General features: G+C 36.5%; 1 protein-coding gene across 2 annotated transcripts in view; it reads right to left on the minus strand.

Annotated features, from left to right (window-relative positions):
• Lrrc69 (leucine rich repeat containing 69) overlaps window positions 1-17324 on the minus strand; it is a 108825-nt gene extending 91501 nt beyond the window's left edge. Inside the window, exons 1-2 of one of the 2 annotated variants that reach the window (XM_026384994.2) lie at window positions 17136-17324; window positions 245-371 (exon numbers count right to left, since the gene is read on the minus strand). In XM_026384994.2, the coding sequence (XP_026240779.2) occupies window positions 245-371; window positions 17136-17318 (310 nt within the window). In that variant the 5' untranslated portion in view covers window positions 17319-17324. The remainder of the gene's footprint in view (window positions 1-244; window positions 372-17135) is intronic. The other variant, XM_026385001.2, reaches the window with a different exon arrangement.
• Between the last annotated feature and the right edge of the window lie 3699 nt (window positions 17325-21023).

The following is a 21023-nucleotide window of genomic DNA, read 5'->3' on the forward strand; positions in this document are numbered from 1 at the left end:
GCTTAACACTAACGTTTTTTATTCTCTCAGATCTACATGGAAATTAATATTTGTTATAAAAATTGAAAAGCAAAAAAAAAAAGTAGTGCCTCAAAAATTTCTTAATCTTAAAAGTGAAAATAGCTCCAAAACCAAAAAAAAAAAAAATGATTAAAGCATGAAAAATTCTTTCTCATTTCAGTCCATATTATTAAATATGAGGGGTTAAATTTGAAACTATAATGTCATTCTTTGACTAACTTACCACATGCTCCAGATGCAAATCTACAAATCTTATTTCCAAATAAATGAAGCTTCTTCAAGGAGGTAAGGTATTTCATCTCTTCTGGGACTTCTTCTAAAAGGTTGTTTCCTAGATTTAGTATTTTCAACTACAAACATATAGAGATTTAATCAGCTCATACATTATCCACCTTCATATGAAAAAATAAATAATTTAAGCCCCTTTGCTCAGATCTACCTAACTTAAGGAAACCAAGATATTTGAGAATTACTTCATTTACACACCTGAAAATATCTTTATGAAGTTCACTTGAGCTTCATGCTCAAATGCTATGCCAATTAAATCACAATTTAGGTCTCAATCAAAGCACTCAACTTCATTAAAATCATATTACAAATTCTTGTAATATGTAAGAAAATTCTTGGAAGAACTTTTGCTATTATGAAAAAATTAAAAGGGGCATTTTAAAATGAACTAATGACCCATTCATAACTCACTTGAGCAACCCAGCAGTATTCCAACATTGTGACCCACAGAATCAACCACTGAAATCTCAGTAAAAGGAAATCAGAAACAGCTAAAGATCTGAAGACTTCCATCATACTATTCCCAAATGAGCTAACAAGACCACTCCATTATGTGGATATAACTGGGGGTCTTTAACTTTGGCGGCCCTCTGTGTGATCACAAAATTCACAAAGGCATCTACTGAAATGGTCTGAGTAAGCCAGAGAAGATGTACCCTGGATGTACCTGTCCTACAAATAACAGATTGGTCAGACATAGGAAGAACTGCACATAGAAAAAGTTTAAAAGTTCCCTCTTAGTCCTTTAGTTCAATAAATCAGTGATAAAGGATTGTTTTCTAAAGCATGGCAGTTTTCTTTCTTTCTATTTATTTATTTATTTACTTATAGTGGGAATTGAACTCAGGGGCACTTAACCACTGGGCCACATCCCCAGCCCTATTTTGTATTTTATTTAGAGACGGAGTCTCACTGAGTTGCTTAGAGCCTGGCTTTTGCTGAGGCTGGCTTTGAACTGGAGAGCCCGCTGCCTCCTGAGCCGCTGGGATTAGGGCGTGCACCTCTATGCCTGGCTTTTATTTTTATTTTTATTGGTGCATTTTAACTGTACATAATAGTGCATTAATTGTTATATATTTATATACGCAATATAATTTTGTCAGTTTTGTACCCCATACCTTCCTTCCTCTCCCCTCCTCCCTCCCCCTGGTCCCCTTCCTCCACTCTATTGGTCTTTTCAAGAGACAAAAAATCTGCTCTTTGATTTCCAAATGTAATTTACCACTCATGGACAATTATCAACTTCACGGTTTAGACTTTTAATATTAAGGGCAAAAGAAAATGAATCTTGGGTGCTTTCACAAATCAATTTATGCAAGACAAGAAAAATAATTAAGGTGCAAATTTGAGCAATTTTACATTTTTACTTATATTTGGTATAGACTTTTGTCAATGGTTTAAATTAATATAAAAAAAAAGTAGACAGAGACTTTTACAATGAAATTTCTTATCCCAAGAATTCATGGTAATGGTTTCACTTCCATTGTGTTTTCACCTGAGAATTAACATTGTTCTATATACGTGTGTATGTGTGTGTGTGTGTGTGTGTGTGTGTACACGTGTGCATGTGTACACAAGCACAATGCATTTGTTAGTTTGGAGACCTTATTCTATTGTAAAGGTGAAGTTGAAATACATTCTTGCAGTCATTTGAATGAAAAGGCTTATTTCAGAGTCTGTAACAAATTATCCCAACCATATCTTTGCCCTTTTTAATTTTTTTCTCCCTGCTCTGTCCTTTATTTACTCCCTTCCATGTTTCTCCCTCAGTTGATTACAAAAGTCTCTATCTCCCGCTTTCCAGGATAAGCAGTGTCACATAAGCCAAGAGGAAAGAAAAGGAGAAGAAAATGATTTCAAGAAGAAAGATGCGGGTCAACTCCCGGGGGGAAGGTTAAGTTTAAGAAAGTACAAAAAGAGCCACTGGATTTAGCAACATGAAAGCCATTAGTGACCTTAACAATAGGGGTGAAGTGCTGGGCAAAAAAGTCTGATTGAAGTGGGCTGTGGATAAAATATAAGAAAGCAAAGACAATGACTTGTAGAAAATTCTTGTAAGAACTTTTGCTATTAAGAAAAAAATAAAAAATAAGCAAAGAACTGGAGGGTATTTTTTTTCCTTTAAATTCAAAACTAAAAAGATAGTACAGCTTATTTATATGCTGATAGAAAAGAAAATCCTATGGGAAATGAGAAACTAATTATATAAGGAGAGGGATAATTACAAAATCAAATGATTTAGAAGATGGGACTCAAAGTACAAGTGGATGCTGGCCAGAAGAGTAGGGGCTCGTCATCTGGGGTAGTAAGAAGAAAGGTAGAGAAAGCAAGAGCAGGTAGGGAAGAGAATGGGTTTGGTGATGGAAAGATGGGGTTCCTGACTGGCTGGCAGTATCTGTTTTCTACACAGGATATGAAACAAAGTCATCCAGTGGGAGGAGAAGATACAAGAGTCTGAAGAAAAGGAAAAAAAAAATCATTGTACAAAGTAAGCTAGAAATAACACAGGGGGACTGATTACCATGGTTGGTTTTTGATCCAGTTTAGCTCCCAGGAAAAAAAATGTTGCAAAAGACACAGATGACCCAGAAAGGCCATCTTTATCTGATGTACTAACTACAGAGCAGTTTGGCTAAAAAATGTTACACAAATTCTAAGCTTTACAAGAAAGATTGTGAAATGTAGACGTTAAAAGGGGGTGAAGAAAATATGACCTGACGTTCGTTCTTTCTTTTCTCCCTCCCTCCCCCTTCCTTTCTTCCTCCCTCTTCCACTCCCCCTCCCTCTTTCCTTCCCCCTCTCTCAGGAATTTAACTGAGAGGTGCTTAACCACTGAGCCACATCCACAGCTCTATTTTATTTTTTGAGACAGGGCCTCCCTAAGTTGCTGAGGATCTGAAACTTGCAATCCTCCTGCCTCAGCCTCCTCAGTCACTGGGATTATAGGTGGTGCCACAGCACCCAGAAAGGTTATCCTTCATAGAGTAAGATAACCAAAGGAAGTCTCAGTGGTGGCCTTTAACTTCACACATTTCTCCTAAAGGACAGATGACAGTATTCACATTCTGTTGCCTTGGCAAACATGCAGGCTTCAACACATATTACTTAAATTATACCTAAGGTGCAGGAACATTGAGGAAAAGACTGAGTTACCTTGAGAAATGTCTCACAACCTAGATGCTTCATGAATTCAGTTATATTTATCATGTGTTTATAACATACTGGAAGCTCTCTTCTGAATGTTACAAGTACCACTGTGAACAAGACCCAAAAGATCCTGCTTATATGTTGAGAAGTGGGGCAGACAACAAATAAGTAAACAAACAGACCACCAATTCCCTTTTGTGCTCAGTGCTAGATATGAAGGAAAGAAACCAGGAAAATGAGATGAAAAGTAACATGAGGTCAAATTAGATTGTAAGGAAATCAAAAATCTCCTCTGAGGAGGAGATGTTTGAGGTGAGAAATTTAGGACTTCTTGATAGGTTGTTCAAAATGGTTTACTGAAAAGATCTGCAGAAATAAATACACACACACACACACACACACACACACACACACACACACACTACCGTCCCACAGGAAAGAGTTTTTGCCATGTTTCATTAGTAACACTGCATGGTTGTGGATAGTTCCTAAAGAAAGTTTTTCAGTTATATAATATACAACCTGATAAGTTTTAAAGCCTGCTTTACTTCAATAACTATCTAAAGAATGAATTTCTGTTGGTATTCTTCGTAACTCCTCTGTCCTTTGGAAATTAGCATGTAGCCTCTTGTTAATAACTTCTTATAAACCCCTGACACAGGAGTTAGAGCATCTCACAATTAGAAGTACCTTTTATAAGTCATCAAGTCCAACATAAAAACACAGTTGGGCATTTCCTCATGAACACATCAGTAAAAGGAGCTCTTTTATCCTGTTCAAAAATTTCATCTATTCATTACCTTTTGTAATTTGGCTTTCTGTAACTTCTAAATAATTCTTCCACATCAACAATAAAAAATAGTTTTATTCTCCTATGTAACAATCTTACATTTTTGAAGATTGTGATCATATTCTTCCTAAATGTGCTCCATTCTCCCCTAACCATGTCCCTTAGGACATAATTTCCAGACCCCTGACCATCCTGTCTGCTCTCTAATCTTTCTGAGTGCTCCCCTCTGAAGATGTGGTGCCTGGGGTGAGATGAGAAATGAGAGCTCATAGCACAGATGCTGGTGCGACCTTTGGGTCTCCCTAGGGCAGATGATTACACTCGTGTTAATGCATTCTAACATGGCATGCACTCTTTCAGCAACAGGGCGCATTGTTGGTGCATAATTAATTTTGCCTGTGGCCAACAAACCCCCCTAAGTTAGCTGTCATGCAGATAACCCACATCCTGAACTTGTGCAACTGAATTCTTTTCTTAACCTAAATATATGATTTACATTTAACTCTGTAAAAATTGTATCTTGTTGGTTTTGGCTCCTAAGTCATCTCCAGAGGGTCACTCTTAATTCAAAGCCTAAACCTAGACAAGACTGCAGAACAAGCTAGATCTGTTTTTCCCATCTCTACTATGAACAATACACCCATTGTTCTTATAATACTTTGATGGTCGAACTTTGGAATTATTAAATATGGAAAATGACAAACCCCAAAATAGTGTGTCCTGGGAAGAGGAAATGAGGAAGAATGCAACATACATTGATAACATTGACCCTTTCCCAATACATTCTTTCCCAGTGACAAGACAAGCCCTGGGGAGGAGACATCCATCAAGCCTGGAATGACAGTCTCTGGGAAAAAGCCAAAACATTGATCTTTCCCAAAACAAATCCTTCCCCAGACCCTCCATCTTGCCCAGTAAAAACAGATCTCAAATTCCTGAGTCCCCAAATTGACATGCTCATTAATTTAAGTCACCTCTCAGTGTAATCTATATAAGCACAGATTCCCACTTTGGCCAATGACTCATTTTCCACCAGGAAAGTGGTCCACCAGATATGTGATTTCACCACTGAATAAAGGCTGTGCTGATCCATGAAGTTTGCACCTGGCTCGGTCCTTTTGCACGAAAACAGGAATCACCTAGAACTTTTTTCTCTTCCTTCAACTAAATCAACTATCACCAATTTCCACTGTCAAAATTGCTCCTAAATGCATCTTTACACTTCTGTCCCTTAGTACTAGTGCTAATTATGCCTGCCTATGACATTGCATAGCAGAAGATGCAAAGAATGGGATGTATTATCACTTAGATTCCTTTACCCAACTCTACTAGGCAATACCTAAATAACTAACTGCCCAATAATCAACCTTTGAGGAATTCCCTACCTAATACATCCTGTTTTCAACCTCCCTGTAGCCTTTTCTTGGTTTTGTACACTTGCCACAAATAGTCTCTTTCTCTCTCCCAACTCTTCCTAAATTTATTTAATTCCAATGGCTCCATCATACCTCTAACTTAACTGTACAGTGGCCTACCTTGAGGTAGATACAGTTCTTCTTTCCAACTGAATAGGAGGAAAGCATGTCAGTGTTCATTGATGCCTTCGGATTATAAAATCTAGCTTAAATGTATAGCAGCAGTCCTTGTATAAGTAGGAGAGAAGTACATCAAAATTTAAGAAGAAAAAGTAACTGATTAATTTATTAATGATAATACTAAGTGCTAACACTTAAGTGGAATTTAGTATGTGACAAATAGTCTTGAACACTAATATGGACCTCACAATAACACTGATTTTAAAGGAAACTGAATCCAAGGCCCAAACTGTGATTTAGAGTGAAATAATGTCTCTTGGCTCTATGATTTATACTCCCAACTTATTATACCAACTACACTATCTATTTTCAAGGAGAACTTACTCTTGCTCAAAATGATCGTACATGCACACATACACCTACAAATGTACACACAAAATGGAATTGTCTCACATACACTCATTGAATGTACACTTTAAGTACACTTCTTTTTTTGTGTGCATATTGTGCAATAGTCAAAGCACAGGCTTTGGAAACCATCCCCTATGCAGTGTACTAGCTACCTGATCTTGGGCAAGTCACTCAAAATGAGAATGGGGATGCTAGTAGTATCTTCTTCTTAAAGCAGTTTTAAGAATTGGCATCAGGGGCTGGGGCTGTATCTCAGTGATAGAGTACTTGCCTAGAATGTGTGAAGCACTGGGTTCAATTCTCAGAATCACATATAAATAAATAAAATAAAGAAATACAACACTTAGGAAAAAAAAGAAAGGAAGAAAAGAAAAGAATTAGTGACAGTACTATGAGGTACCTGGCAAATAACAGCTATTATTAATTACTAACTATAATCTTTTGGGCCCAGGTCCTGGGAGAAAATGTTACACATGGTGCTAGAAATGCATTAGGTATTTTACACACACACACACACACACACACACACTTCTACTTATTTTCAAATTTTAAACCTATTTGCTTTCTTAACTTCTAATTCATTTTTTCAAATATTTCTACAGTCACAGTCACTTTTTTTAAAAGGCCTGGGGCACAAAGTTTAATACAGTTTAAATCATGATTAAATTACAAACACACATTCATTACTCAGTACAAGGTAAACCATGCCTGTTAGGTTTAGCTGCAGGCACAATATCCATAAATATGCTATAGGATCTGTAGGATCTCCATGTGTAGGGTCAGCCATGGGCCTAGAAGTCAGCCTGCTTCACACTAATAACTCTCTAACCATAGTTGTGGGCTACAGTTACTAACAACAAACCTATTTTCTCTTCTAGTTTGAATGAATTTAGAAAATCACTTTATATTACAAATTACTAAAGGGGAACCCTCAAAAACTAAGAGACACTTAAGAAACTCTTTTAGGCTGGAATAATTGAGAGAAACGTTCCTGTGCAATTTAACACTTGGAGAGTAATGGATTCCATTTACTGAATTACATCTAAAATCAGCTTGGACAATGGATATGACTCATAGAAGCTTTTCTAAGTGGTCTGATTGCAACAAAACCTTAAACACAATCCAAATGAGGCAAAAATCCACTAGAATTGGGTACTAGCTCGACTGCCACTATCGACTATGCGTGAGCCTCCAGAGTTCACAAAGTTCCTGTAGGTCCCCTTCTCACAAATACGTTACCTGCCAGGAGATCAGTTCAGCTTCTGATTAAAATAGATTGCCCACAAACAAAATCTCATTCTACTATTTAGCATCTTTCTCTACCCAAGGTTCTAAACTTTTTCTTGTAACTTTGTGTGTGTGTGTGTGTGTGTGTATTGAGAAACACAAGATCTGCTCTCTTAGCAAATTGCAAATATGCAATATAATATTACCTCTAGCAATATAATTGATCGTTACATCTTCAGAGATTTTTTTACAATGTAAAACTGAACATTTTACCTGTTAACGTACATCTCCCCATCTCCCATGTAACCACCATTGTATACTCTATTTCTAAGAGTTTGAGTTTTTTAGATTCCACATAAAGTGATCACACGTAGTATGTCTTCCTGTGTCTGACCTATTTCACTTAGCTTATTTATGAGGTTTGTCTATGTTGTTACAAATGACAGAAATTCATTTGTTTTAACACACACACACATACACACACACACACAAACACTTATCCATTAATCCATTTATGGACCTTTAAGTTATTTCCATATTTCATCTTCTGTGAATAATGACATAATGAACATAGGAGTGCATATGTCTCTTCCACATTGTATTTCCTTTGGATATATAATCAAAGGTGGAATTGCTGGATTATAAAGGTAGTTCCATTTTTTTATTTTTTGAGGAAATTTACACTGTTTTCCAAATTGGCTATACCAATTTATAATCCCACCAATGGTGCACAAAGATTCCCTTTCTTTACATCCTCACCACAATTGGTATCTTTTCTCTTTCTGATCATAGCCAATCTTTCAGATATAAAATGCCAACCCATTTTGGTTTTGTTTGTATTTCCATTAATGACTAATGGCTTCTTTTGAGCAATGTCTATTTAAAAGTTCTTTTACTCATTTTTAATCAGATTATTTGATTTTTTCTATTGAATTGCAAAGTTAAGTTCTTTAGTTATTTACATATTTTAGATATCAACCCCCTGTTATATCCAGGATTTGTAAATATATTTTCCTTCTCATAGGATTCCTTTTCACATTGTTGATTGTATCCTTTGCTATGCAGAAGCTTTTATGGTGTAGTCCTACTTGTCTGTTTACTTTTACTGTATACTGGTGTCATGTTCTAAAAGAATCATTGCCCCAGAGCAATGTCAATAAACTTTTCCCTTATGTTTCCTTCTAGTAATTTTACTATTTGGGATCTTATATTTAAATCTTCAAACCATTCTGAGTTCATGTTGGCATGTGATATGAAATACAGATCCAATTTTCTTATTCTCCACATGGATATTCAGTTTTATCAACACATTTAGTAAAGGGACTATACTTTTGTAGTTGTGTGCTCTTGGACTATCATCAAAGATAAGTGCACTACAAATGTATGGATTTATTCCTGGGCTCTCTATTTTGTTCCATTGTCTTATTTTATGGCAAAACCATGCAGTTTTGATTGCTATGACTTTGTAATATATTTTCAAACCAGGAATTATGATGCCTTCAGCTTTCCTCTTCTTGCTCAAGATTGCTTTGGCTACTCAGGACCTTTTATGCACTTAAGGATTGTTTTTCCATTTTTGTAAAATATACCATTGGGATTTTTTTTTTTTTGTACCAGGGATTGAACTTGGGGGCACTTAACCACTGAGCACATCCCCAACCCTTTTTATTTTATTTATAGACAGGGTCTCACTGAGTTGCTTAGGGCCGCCATAAGTTGCTGAGGCTGGCTTTGAATTCACAATCCTCCTGCCTCATCCTCCCAAGTTGCTGGGATTCTGGTGTGCACCACCACACTCAGCTATCATTGGGATTTTGATAAATATTGCATTGAATTTCTAGACTGCTCCTGGTAATATGAACATTTTGAATGGAACATTTTAATATTGATTCTTCCAATCCATGAACATGGGGTGTCTTTCCATTTATTTCCTTGATCAATGTTCCATAATTTTCAACATACACACCCTTAACCTGTTACACTTTAGATATGAAGTTTCTCCCCCAAAGCTCATATATGAAATACTGCAAATATGTTCAAAGGTGAAATGATTATATGATGAGAAGTGTAACCTAATTCATGGATTAATCAATTGATATAGATTAACTGGGTGGTAACTGTAGGATTAACTGGGTGGTAACTATAGGCGGGAAGGGTGTGACTGCAGGAAGAATGTTGTGAGGGGCATGCCTTTGGGATTTACATTTTGTCCCTAGTGAGAGGAACTCTCTCTGAGCATCTTTCCTCCACCATGCCCACCAACCATGACATTCCGCTACACTTCAGACCCAGAGTCATGGAGTTGGCTGACTATGGACTGAACCTATATAACCAGGAGCAAAAAGAAACTTTTCTTCCTCTAAATTGTTCTTCTCAGGTCTTTTGGTTACAGAGATGCAAATCTGGTCAAAACAACCTCTATGGTTAAGCTTATTCCTAAGTATTTTATTGTGAATGGAATTGTCTTCTTGATTTCCTTTTCAGATAGTTTATGGGGTTGTTTGACATCACTCTGGAGCAATACTATACCACTAAGAAGTTAAAGTCTCAGTAGCAGTACAGAAGTCTTAGTGCAATCCTGAGCATAGAAGCAGATGAAGGAAGAAATGAAAGTAGCTTGGAAAAAAGGAACTCACTAGGTGTCCCTGTACCAAAATAGGATACAATAAACCAGGATAATTAATCCCTCTTTGATAGCCAGGCTTAGAAAAGAAGAGATTTTCATATAGATGATGGAGAAAGAAGAGGTTTTCAGTGGATTGGACAAGAGAAAGGAAAGACCTGATGCTGATAAATGGTATAAATAATATCAGATCCTCTCTGTTTTGGTAGGATTGAGACTCAGTGCCCAAAGAGGGAAAATCTATCTACCATCATTCTTCTCCTATTCCTCTATATAACTCTCTCCTTCATTATTTTAGAACTTCCACAGGATCAAATTCTCTGACTTCTCTGACTAGAGACTCAAATAGCATAAAGCAATTGTCTTCCATTAACACTTTTTGCAATTACAATTTTACATTTATCTATATATTTATTGCCTTTCCTAACTAAACCTGAGAACAGGGACACATGGATGTTTTGTTCCTTTTTATATTGTCACTACCTAGCAGAGTACCTAGACTACTGCAGGCATATATAACTAGTTATTAATTATATGAATGAATGAACAAAATTAATTGGGTTGGGGTGATAAGAACAGTAAACATATGAAATGGGGAGACTGGGGACACAATAACAAATTTATAAGCTACTCAACTCTGCTTTGAGTTGGTCTTATTTACTGTCAATTGTTTATGGTCAAATAAAAAGCTATGGCAGACCAGGGTTTGTCCCAGGCAACCCACTCATGTGAGCAGCTTAAGGGGAACATTGCCACACTGCCATGGAACCTTGTGAAGCGTTTCAACAATGCTAACACAATTAGACATGACAGCTGTTTGTTTCTTTGGGGATTTTAAAATGATGTCTTATTTGCCTTTAAGAAAACATTTTCCTAGATGATTCCACAATCATAAGAGTATTGTGTTCATTTAAGTTGGACTTTGAAAATTGCTTCCATTGCATTCCACTTGAGGTGACAATACATGGCTTACTAGGTGCCAGGCAGTAGAAACAAGACAGTTTTGCCCTCAAAATTCATATAGATTTATTTATAAATTATTGACATCTCAACATTTCAACAATAATAAGCTAAATACAGTCAGCATAAATTATAAGAAATCAACTCATTTTTTTCCTGTCTCTACAGGTAATTGAATTTTTCCAGATCATCACTAGTTAAATTAGCAAAAAGAGGGGAGGAGGAGAAGGAAGATCTATATTCATTAAAGACCCTCCCCTGTTTGTTTTTTTTTTCGTTATTGTTAGTTACATCATAATGGTAATACCAATTATAATAGTAACTAAAATGTATTGAAAGTTCTATGTGCTAGCTATGGAATTTTATATATATTAACATTTGATTTAATCCCTAAACATGAAAGAGAAGCAACAGTTTTCTCGAACCTATATTCTCAGGACCAGCTTAAACATAAGGAAGTAAATGGGATACATTTGATAAAAGAATGTGTACACAAACAAGGGCAATTCCACATAGTGTCCAAGCTGGCCATCTTCAGTCAACCTGATTCTTATTTTTTTTTTTAAGAACTGTAGATTGAAAACCATCCTCTGAGAAATTTCACACTAAATATATAGACTAACAAAATAATAGAGCTGAAAACAACCTCAGAAGAAACCTCATTTTATAAATGTATTCACTGGTTAGGTGACCTTTGACATGTGACTTAACCTCTTCCTGAACAATACTTTTAATAACAGCTGGAGGGTAGCAATTCCCTCGCAGGATTACATAAAATGAATGAGGATCTCCTGCTCTGGTATCTGGCTCTCAATAAGTGACTGATGTTATTCTCTTGGCTTGTGAGTGCAGAAATGTAAAAGTGGTATGCTTGTTTTAGGAACCAAAGAATTATCAAGACTATCTTAATACATTGCATTCTGTGAAGGATAGAACAAAAATCATCATAAATTATAAAAAAAAATTAACCCTTTTTTTCCTAGTCATTACAAGTGATTAGAATTTTGCAGAGCTTCTTCAGTCAAATTAACAAACAAAACAAAACCAAAAATCTCAAAAAGAAGAGAGAGAGGGGCTGGGTTGTGGCTCAGCGGTGGCACACTTGCATGGCACATGTGAGACACTGGGTTCTGTTCTTGGCACCATATAAATAAAGAAGGTCTATCAACAACTAATATAAACATATGTGTATACATACACACACACACACACATATATATGTATATATATATATATATATAATAGGAAGAGAGAGAATTGGAATTCTCCAAAGAACTAAACCCCTTTATTTTTATCATTGTTGTTGGTTATATCCTAATGGTAACAATCAATTATATTAGCAACAAAAATATATTGAAAAGTTCCCATGTGCCAGCTATGGAAATTTATAGATATTGACATCTAATATAATCCCCAAACTATAGTAAACTGGAATTCCTATGATGATTAAAGAAAAGGTAGTAAAAGACAAGCACAATACCAACAAAAGTAGTAGATGGATGGATAGTTTTAAAATCATTATTGATGAAGTGTATAACTTACAGCGATGCAAGAAAGAATTCAAACTAACTTTTGAAAATTACATTGTGGATTTTATACAGGAAAACATTACAATAAGGATTGTTATGTTTATTGAAGTATAGCATATATATCCCAGGTTATAAAGACCACAAGGACACTTTTCATCACAAGTCATTCAACATTTCAGAGGATACCACAAGCCCCACCTCTTTCTCCTGCTTTGTTTTTCTCCTGAGTACTAATCATCCCCTGGCCTCCTAATTGGTTGTTTCCTACAACTCTTTTGATGAGAAGCAAATCCTGTGAAGGCAGGATTTCCATGTTTTGCTCACTGCTGAATTACCAGTTTCCAGGTGCTCAATACTGTTGTGGATTGAATAAAATGAAGGCAGAAATTGAGGGTGTAAAAGGAGTCAGAATCAAAATGGAGTTAATTTGTGAAGCCCAAACAAAAACATAAACAATATAATAATAATAATAATAATAGAGCTGGGAGATTATGAAGGAGAAAATTATGTTTGTAGGGTGCTTGATAACAACAACCATTGATAAAAGACTACCAGAACCACAACCTTGCAGGAGAATACTTCTGCCAGGACTCCTATTCAGGAGTTGTCTTCTCAAATTTGTCACCAACCTTGTGGCCCAGGATTATTCTATCAAAGTAATTTACATAATCCTCCTCATTTTGCCTTTAAAAATTTCCCCTTGTCTCAACCTCTTTGAACACACACATAGTTTACCATGTCACATATATTTATATTGCAGTATTCTACTAGTTCCAAATAAATGTGCTAATCTTTGGAGAATCTTTCTCTGTATGTTCCTTAGATTGGCAAGACCCATAGAGATTAAGTGCTTTCTATTTAACTAAAAAGTGGCTGAACCAGTACAGTTATTGCAACACTTCTATAAGGCAGCACTTCCAAACTCTTATTCAGTCCTCTTATTTTCAATCTCTCTCTCTCTCTCTCTCTCTCTCTCTCTCTCTCTCTCTCTCTCTCTCCCTTTTTATTAGCAGTTGCATGGCTGAGAAATATTTCTGAATTGTGTCAAAAATCTATATCTATTCTTCAAGTATTTCCTGTACATTCTTTTGTAGTTGCTTCTAGAACTTCCATTACAAAGGGGAAATAGTTTTGTTTTGACTTTCAAAATTCCACAATCTTTGAAAAAAAACTACTCATTTTTTAAGAAAAAAATACTAGTCTTTAAGAAAAACTATTAGTTCATGAACAGTTAAATTGCTTAATGCCATTAGCCTGAATCAACCTTGTAAAGCTCTTTAAAGATGGACCAAAAGTAGCCAAGTTTCAAATCAGTTGAATTTGTAGCAATGTGATTTCTTCTTTAAAAATAAGAGTTGAGCCAGACATAGTGGCCCCGTGACTTGGGAGGCTGAGGCAAGAGGATGGAGAATTCAAAGCCAGCATCAGCAAAAGCCAGGCCCTAAATAACTCAGTGAGACCTTATCTCTAAATAAAATACAAAATAGGTTTGCAGATGTGGCTCAGAGGTTGAGTGCCCCTGAGTTCAATCCCCAGTACCCCCACCCCCCAAAAAAATATTAATAAGAAGAATTGATCCAGTTCCTTCTTGAAGAAATTGAGAGAGAGTAAATTGAAGTCAAAACTTAGGGTTACTCGGGAATAGTAGACATAATGAGGAAAGAAGCACCAAAGAAGTCACAAAATGAAGACAATGCTATGGGCAATCAATCAGACTGTTGCACCACTCCCACCCCCAAAGTGTATTTTAGAACATATAAATCTTTACTACAAAACTATTAATCAAATGTGAGAAAGATTTGCTAGAACAAAGAGACCAGGCCAGATGCAAACTTCACAGATCATTTCAGCCTTTATTCAGAAATGGGACTGCACAAACGGGAATGGACCCACTTTCCTGAACAAAAGAGGGGACTGGGCTTATGTAGGTTATACTGAGAGGTGACTTAATTAATGAGCGTGTCAGTTTGGGCACTCAAAAATTGGAGGTCTGTTTTACCGGGAGAAATGGGAGGGAGTCTAGGGTCAGCAGTCAGGCTCTGGGATTTATCTTATTAGACCTAATGGAGGGCCTGGGGTGGTTGATATCTGGAAAGGATTTGTTTACAGAAAGATTAATGCTTTGGCCTCTTCCCAGAGACTGCTTTTCTAAATTTTATGGACACCTCTTCCCCATGTTTTGTGTTATCACCCGGAAAGAATGTATTGGGAAAGGATCAGTGCTCTCAATGTATGCTTTCCTTTTCATTCCCCCAGGGCTCACTATTTTGAGGATTTGTCATTTTCCATATTTAATAAGAATACAGACACTTTCAGGTATGAAAAAGATAAAAAAAAATCACATACCCAGACTAAGATGATATTTAGAGAATTACCACTAAAAAAAACCTAAAAAACAAAACAAAACAACAACAAAAAAAGAATATGGGGTAATATGGAATACAGAAAAACCGTGGGTCCAATCAGGAGGGCAGTAAACCATCAGTCCAATCAGGGCAAAAAGACAGTCAATATAGGTAATAAATGGAAAGTCAAGAAAAAAGAATTAAAGGTGATTCTTTATAGAGGTCATGAAAATGGATCATGAAGATGGAGGCTGATTCAAAAGGAAATAAAATGCTAATACCTCCAGAGACTTCCACCTCCTCCAACCTGTTGCCAAGGTTATCTGCCTCCAAGAAATTGTTCCTCCCTGCAAGGAGTTGTTAATGAATATCCCCTGGGTGGCTCCCTTCCTGCTTGTACCCCTGGACAGTCCCTTTCCCACCTTTGGTTACTCAACATTTTGGTCACTGAGGAAAGATAAGAGGAGGAGGGGGCATGAGAAGAAAGGAAATCTGAAATCTATAAAAGGGGCAGGATACCCTCATTCCCAGGGCACCAGCTTTGGACCCCCTCCTCTACAAAGGAGCCCCCTCCCCTCCACCCATCCACTTCCCTCCTTTAAATAGAACTTTTTGCTTTTGCTTCAGCATTTCTCAGGTGTTCAATCTTCAACACTGGAGGAATGGGATCCAACCATGATTTATTTTCAACACAGGTACCAAAGGGGTGTTCTGCCCTGACAGTGACAGCAAACCTAGATGGCAATCAACTCATATTGGGGCAGGAGGATAGAGAATGGAAACTACTGGGGAAGAGAGCATTTGATAAAGTATCTAACATGACCGAGTTTGAGATTAAATGAGGCCGTGTTAAGGCAAATGTATAAAGGGAAAGGAAAGGCAATTAAAAACTCCAAGTGAACAAAATGGTATCTAAAGAAAATATAATCACGGTAGATTGACTCCATCTGAATGGTATTTACTTAATAACAATATACAGTTTAGAATTCTCCAAGAGGCAAAATAAAGATTTGATCAGGGTTATAACGGAATGAAATGTAAATAACACACATCATAAAAATAAGAAGAGTGATATCTAAAATGGGTAAGTGAAGAAAAAAGAATTAAAGGTGATTCTTTATAGAGGTTACCATTGGGTACAAGGGAGGATGGCACAAAAGATAGTTTTTTATGTTAAGCTTTTTTTTTAGAATTTCATTTTCTTGAAACAATGTACAGTATTATTACAACAGAAATAAATTCAAGCAAAGAGAGAGAATCCAATCATGGCTTAGTCAAACCTTAAATCATTTTGCATAGAAATTCATCTACTCATTAGAAAAGCTCAAATCCTTGTTGCCTTAGAAGTGTGCTATTTGAAGTTACTACCCAAGGGAGGAATTTATGAACATTACCCTATTTCTTGTAAAGATACAGCCATCGATAACAAGCTCAAATAACTTCTTTAAACCTAAAAAGGCAATGAGGCAGAGTGAAGATAAGAAGATATTTAGTTTTTGGAACTCAAAGATCAGTGAGCTAAAATGGCTTAGCTGCTTATACGTTCTTTTGGCAATGATGACAGTTTAGAAGTGAACAAAAAGAAAAAACAACGTTAATATCCCTGGCCTTCTCTCAACCTCAACATTTTTCGCAGCTGGAGATTCACATTGTTACACAGAAATGTTTAACACAAGCATCTGGGATTCATTCATGTCGATTGTTGCTCCTTAAGAAGGGCATTCCTTATTTAAAATATTAACCTTCTTTTAAGGACTATTTCAGAAGAAATGAATGTCTCCTCCTTCCTATTCCTTGCCAATGCTCCATTTCAAAGTTTTGACCTGCTCCAGGAAATTGAAAAGGAACTCCCTTTCTACATCCTAAATGTCTCTTCATTTCTTCTGTAAAAGCTTAAGGACCATCCTCAGGGTGAACAGCCTCTCCTGGATCCTCAAACCTGTTTCCAGATGTGAGCCCCCAAGGTAGAGAGCAGACCCAGGCTTCTAGCCCTTTTCCAGATGACAGCCTCCAGAAAGATGAGTGTGGTAGAGAGACCTAATCCCCTGATTCCAGATGTAGGCCAAAGAGCACATGAATAAATTGAAACATCTCCTCTCCCTACCATGTGTAATTCCCTAAGCAAGAAAACCTTCTGATGCCTGTCCAACAACACTCCACACTAAGTCTCCAGAGAGCTATGTCATCATAGATCAAAGTCTTATTGTTCTGTCTCTCTTCCTATTTCCATCCTCAACCCAAAGACACTCGATTCCTCACCTGGGTCAAGGTGCTTATCTCCGGGCACACTTTGGAGATTAGGTTATTTTGAAGACATAGATTCTTCAGGTCAGGCAGTAGTTCTAAAGTCGAGGGCATCTTTCTTATTTTTTTCCCATTCAAAGTAACGATCTGAGTTTGTCCATGACCCTTTATTGCTCTAATTAACAATCTCTCAGTCATGATCTTTGAAGAGAAGTAGAAAATGAAGAAAGTAATGTCACATCAAAGATTAGAGTTCTTTATTATTCATCTTTAGAATCTTTAACTGTAGAACTGGTGTGTCATAGAAACAGAAACATTCTGAGATCCTCCCTGGTGAAGGTGGGAGGCACTGGATGGTTTCCTATAGAAAAGGCAGAGGGGGAAAATAGCTGGTTCAGGTTTGGAGCAGGAAATGTGCAATATAAACCTTGAATACCTTAGGCCAGAGACAAAGATGTTATCAAAGACGAGATCACATCAAAAGGACACAGGAGCCAAGTTCTGAGAGCTCCACTAGTTTAAGATGAAAAATATTGAAGATCTGGGGAGGAAAAAATTAGAGTGGATTGAAACACATCAAACCATATTAAAATCTAAAGAGTTCAAAATGGTATTTTTTTTAAAGAAACTCATTAATCACACTGGGAGTTGCTAACTCAATATGAAATTGATAAGGAGGAAGAAATTAAGCTTTATTCTGTTTTTCTAGTATAAACTGCATCAGCATAATCTAATAATTAATAAAGCTTTTATTCATAGAAAAATTTAAGCTAATAAATACAGAAGGAAAATAGCTTTAGAAGATTAACTATTTTTGCAAGTTTCTAAAGCAATAAAGAATCTATGCAAAAATCAAGTTGAATGCTAAAAGTATTCAATGAAAGGTTGCTAAGAGACTTTATAAGGAAGGAACCAAGTTAATAATTTAACTAACTAATCAATTTTAGTCATCATTAAAACTGGGGCAATCACATGTTATAAATTCTATGTAGGATGTAATAAAAAGTACACAGTACCACCAAATAAATTTTCTTGCCAAAAAGAAAAAAATTGAACCTGAATCTAATCATGGCTTCAAGATCTAATTACCCAGTTTCTAGACTGCATATTAAAATTCTTTTCAGGAAAGCATTCGGTTAAATCTAGAACATGGAAAATTTTATAGGGCCAATGGCACAAGGTCTCATCAACAAATCAATGATTTCAATAAAAAGAGAGAAAACTGCTGTGAAGAAAATGAAACATAAGACAAATAACAGACAGATGCAATGTCAGACCTGGGCTGACTCCTGATTTGAATAAAAATATCTTGGAGTCAATAAAGGAAACTTATTCATGGACTGTGTATTAGGTAATAGGAATTATTAATCTGGTTTTCTGTAATAATGAAAAGGTGTATCACTTAGCTTAAATGGACTTAACATTTAGAAATGCATACTGAAATTTTCAGGTGGAATAAGATGATGTCTTGGATCTTCTTAAAATTGCCCAGGGGAAACAAGTGTTCAGAACAGATTGAACAAGATTGAGAAAACATTGACAATTATCAAGGCTGAGTAGGAGGTATGTAGAAGCTCATGATGCTAGTTTTGTTATTATTGTGTACATTTGAAAAAAACAAAAAGAAGGATGTGGAAGCTTCAGCCGACGATATTTAATTATTACTAGAAATTCATTTTTGTCCAGATAGGAGGAGACTTGGAGGTATTTAGGGATATATATATATATGTATATATAATATATATATATATATATATATTATATATATATAATTTAGAGTGCTAATTTCCAAAAATGTAAACATTGTAAAATATATTCCATCTTGAAAGTATTCTGATCACAAGTCAACTGTTCCTTTGGTATTCAGGAATCACTTTATTCATTTATTCAACAACATTAAATTTATAGTGACATCATGCAAACATCATTATCCTAGCAGTAAAATAACAGGTACTGATTAATAGTGACTTTCAATTATAAGGAGGACAGATAAAACAATTTTCAGCTACCTCATTACTGTTCTTTGTCTTATCTCTTCCAAATCGATCGTTCAAATATAGTTTTAAAAGAATCAAATTATTATATCTAAACAAAACCATGTCTTCATTAAAAAAAAAAACACAAGAAAACCTCTCTTAATACCCATCACCTCTAAAGTGGTGTTGTAATGCTAGTACCCCAGCTGACACTAACCACCACTGGCTATGTGTTAACTGTCTTAAGTGGGTAGAGGCAACTCCAGACTGATTCTGTTTCCCGTTCAATTGCTGAACTTATAACAGTTTTTGCTTTTTTTTTGTGGTTTAAATATGAGGAGTCTCCCCCAAAAGCTCCTGCTAGTGCAGGAATATGCAGAGATAAAATGATTAGATGAGAGCTATAATCTAATCAGTCTGTCCTCATTTGAACCGACTGAATAGATAGCAACTATACACAGGTGCGATGTGGCTAGAGGAGGTAGGTCCTGCATCTTCCCTGCCTCCCCCTTCCTGACCTTGCCATGAGCTAAGCCCTTTTTCTCCCCTGGGTCCTTCCCCCATGATATACTGCCTCACTTTGGACCCAGAGCAATTTGGAATCGGCTGCATATGGATTAAGACCTCTGCAACAGTAAGCACCAAATAAGCTTTTCCTCTTCTAAGTTTTTCTTGTTGGATATTTTGGTCACAGCAATGCAAAAGCTAACTAAAACACTTTTCAATTCTAAAGAATGGCTCCTTTATATTTAACAATTCTTCCTATGCTCACTTCTCTCCTCTTATCTTTTACTATAGGCAGCTAGAAGATTCTTTTTTTTAAATTTTTATTCTTAAGTTTTAGGTGGTCACAATATCTTTATTTTACATTTATATGATGCTAAGGATTGAACCCAGTGCCTCCTGCATGCTAGGCAGGCACTCTACCACTGAGCCACAACCCCAACTCCAGCTAGAAGATTCTTAAGAGCACTTTCAACATTCTGCCCAGAAAGCTCCTTAGCTATCATCTAGTTGATGAAATAAATGTTTTATTTTTCACTGTTAATACTGCCAGCATTGCTAGCTTTCTGCTACTATGTAACATTAATCACCTTTCTTCTAGCTTCCAACATTTTCCTTCCTTTAGACCCTCACTGACAGCCTCCTAGTGACATGTCTCTTTTTGGGGGGCAGGGAAGGGTCTACCAGGGATTGAATTCAGGAGCACTCAGCCACTAAGCCACATCCTCAGCCTTATTTTGTATTTTATTTAGAGACAGGGTCTCACTGAGTGCCTCGATTTTGCTGAGATTAGCATTGAACTGGAGATCCTCCTGCCTCAGCCCCCCAAGCAGCTGGGATTACAGGTGTGCACCACCACATCCAGCTGACATGTCTCCTTTTAATAGATTCTCCAAGGTCCTTCTAACTTGCATTCAAAGCCTACTCCCAAAACTACTGCTACATGGCTTAGGTATTTTGCTGTAGCAGCAAGTTCTGTATCACATTTCAATCCAAAAGTAAAATAAAAACAGTTAGAAATTATATGGAATATGGGATTCATTATAGGAATTTGACCATATGTATGCCTATTGCTTTTGTGCCTACTGCTGTGCCTGCCCCAACATCCAGAGAAGCCGAAAGAGAAGAGTTGTCAGAAATGGGAAGAAACTTCATGCTCAGCTGTGAATTCATTCCAAGGAGTGAGTTAGCAAATCATCGACAGAGGGCATGTTATTAACAATTGATGCCTCTGCACCTATTGCATTGATTTTCCAAGCTGTCACTTCACATATGGCTTCTAAATTTTTTGCACAATGTCTCCTGTATCCAGGATTGGTCTGAAAATATTCAGGGAAGAAGATCCTGAGATAAATCCAAGGTAGCTAATAGTGTACAACACAAATCCACCACAATAGCACCCTTCACACCTGTCTGCTTCTCT

This window comes from Urocitellus parryii, chromosome 7, assembly GCF_045843805.1.
Source record: "Urocitellus parryii isolate mUroPar1 chromosome 7, mUroPar1.hap1, whole genome shotgun sequence".
Classification (NCBI taxonomy): Eukaryota; Metazoa; Chordata; class Mammalia; order Rodentia; family Sciuridae; genus Urocitellus; species Urocitellus parryii.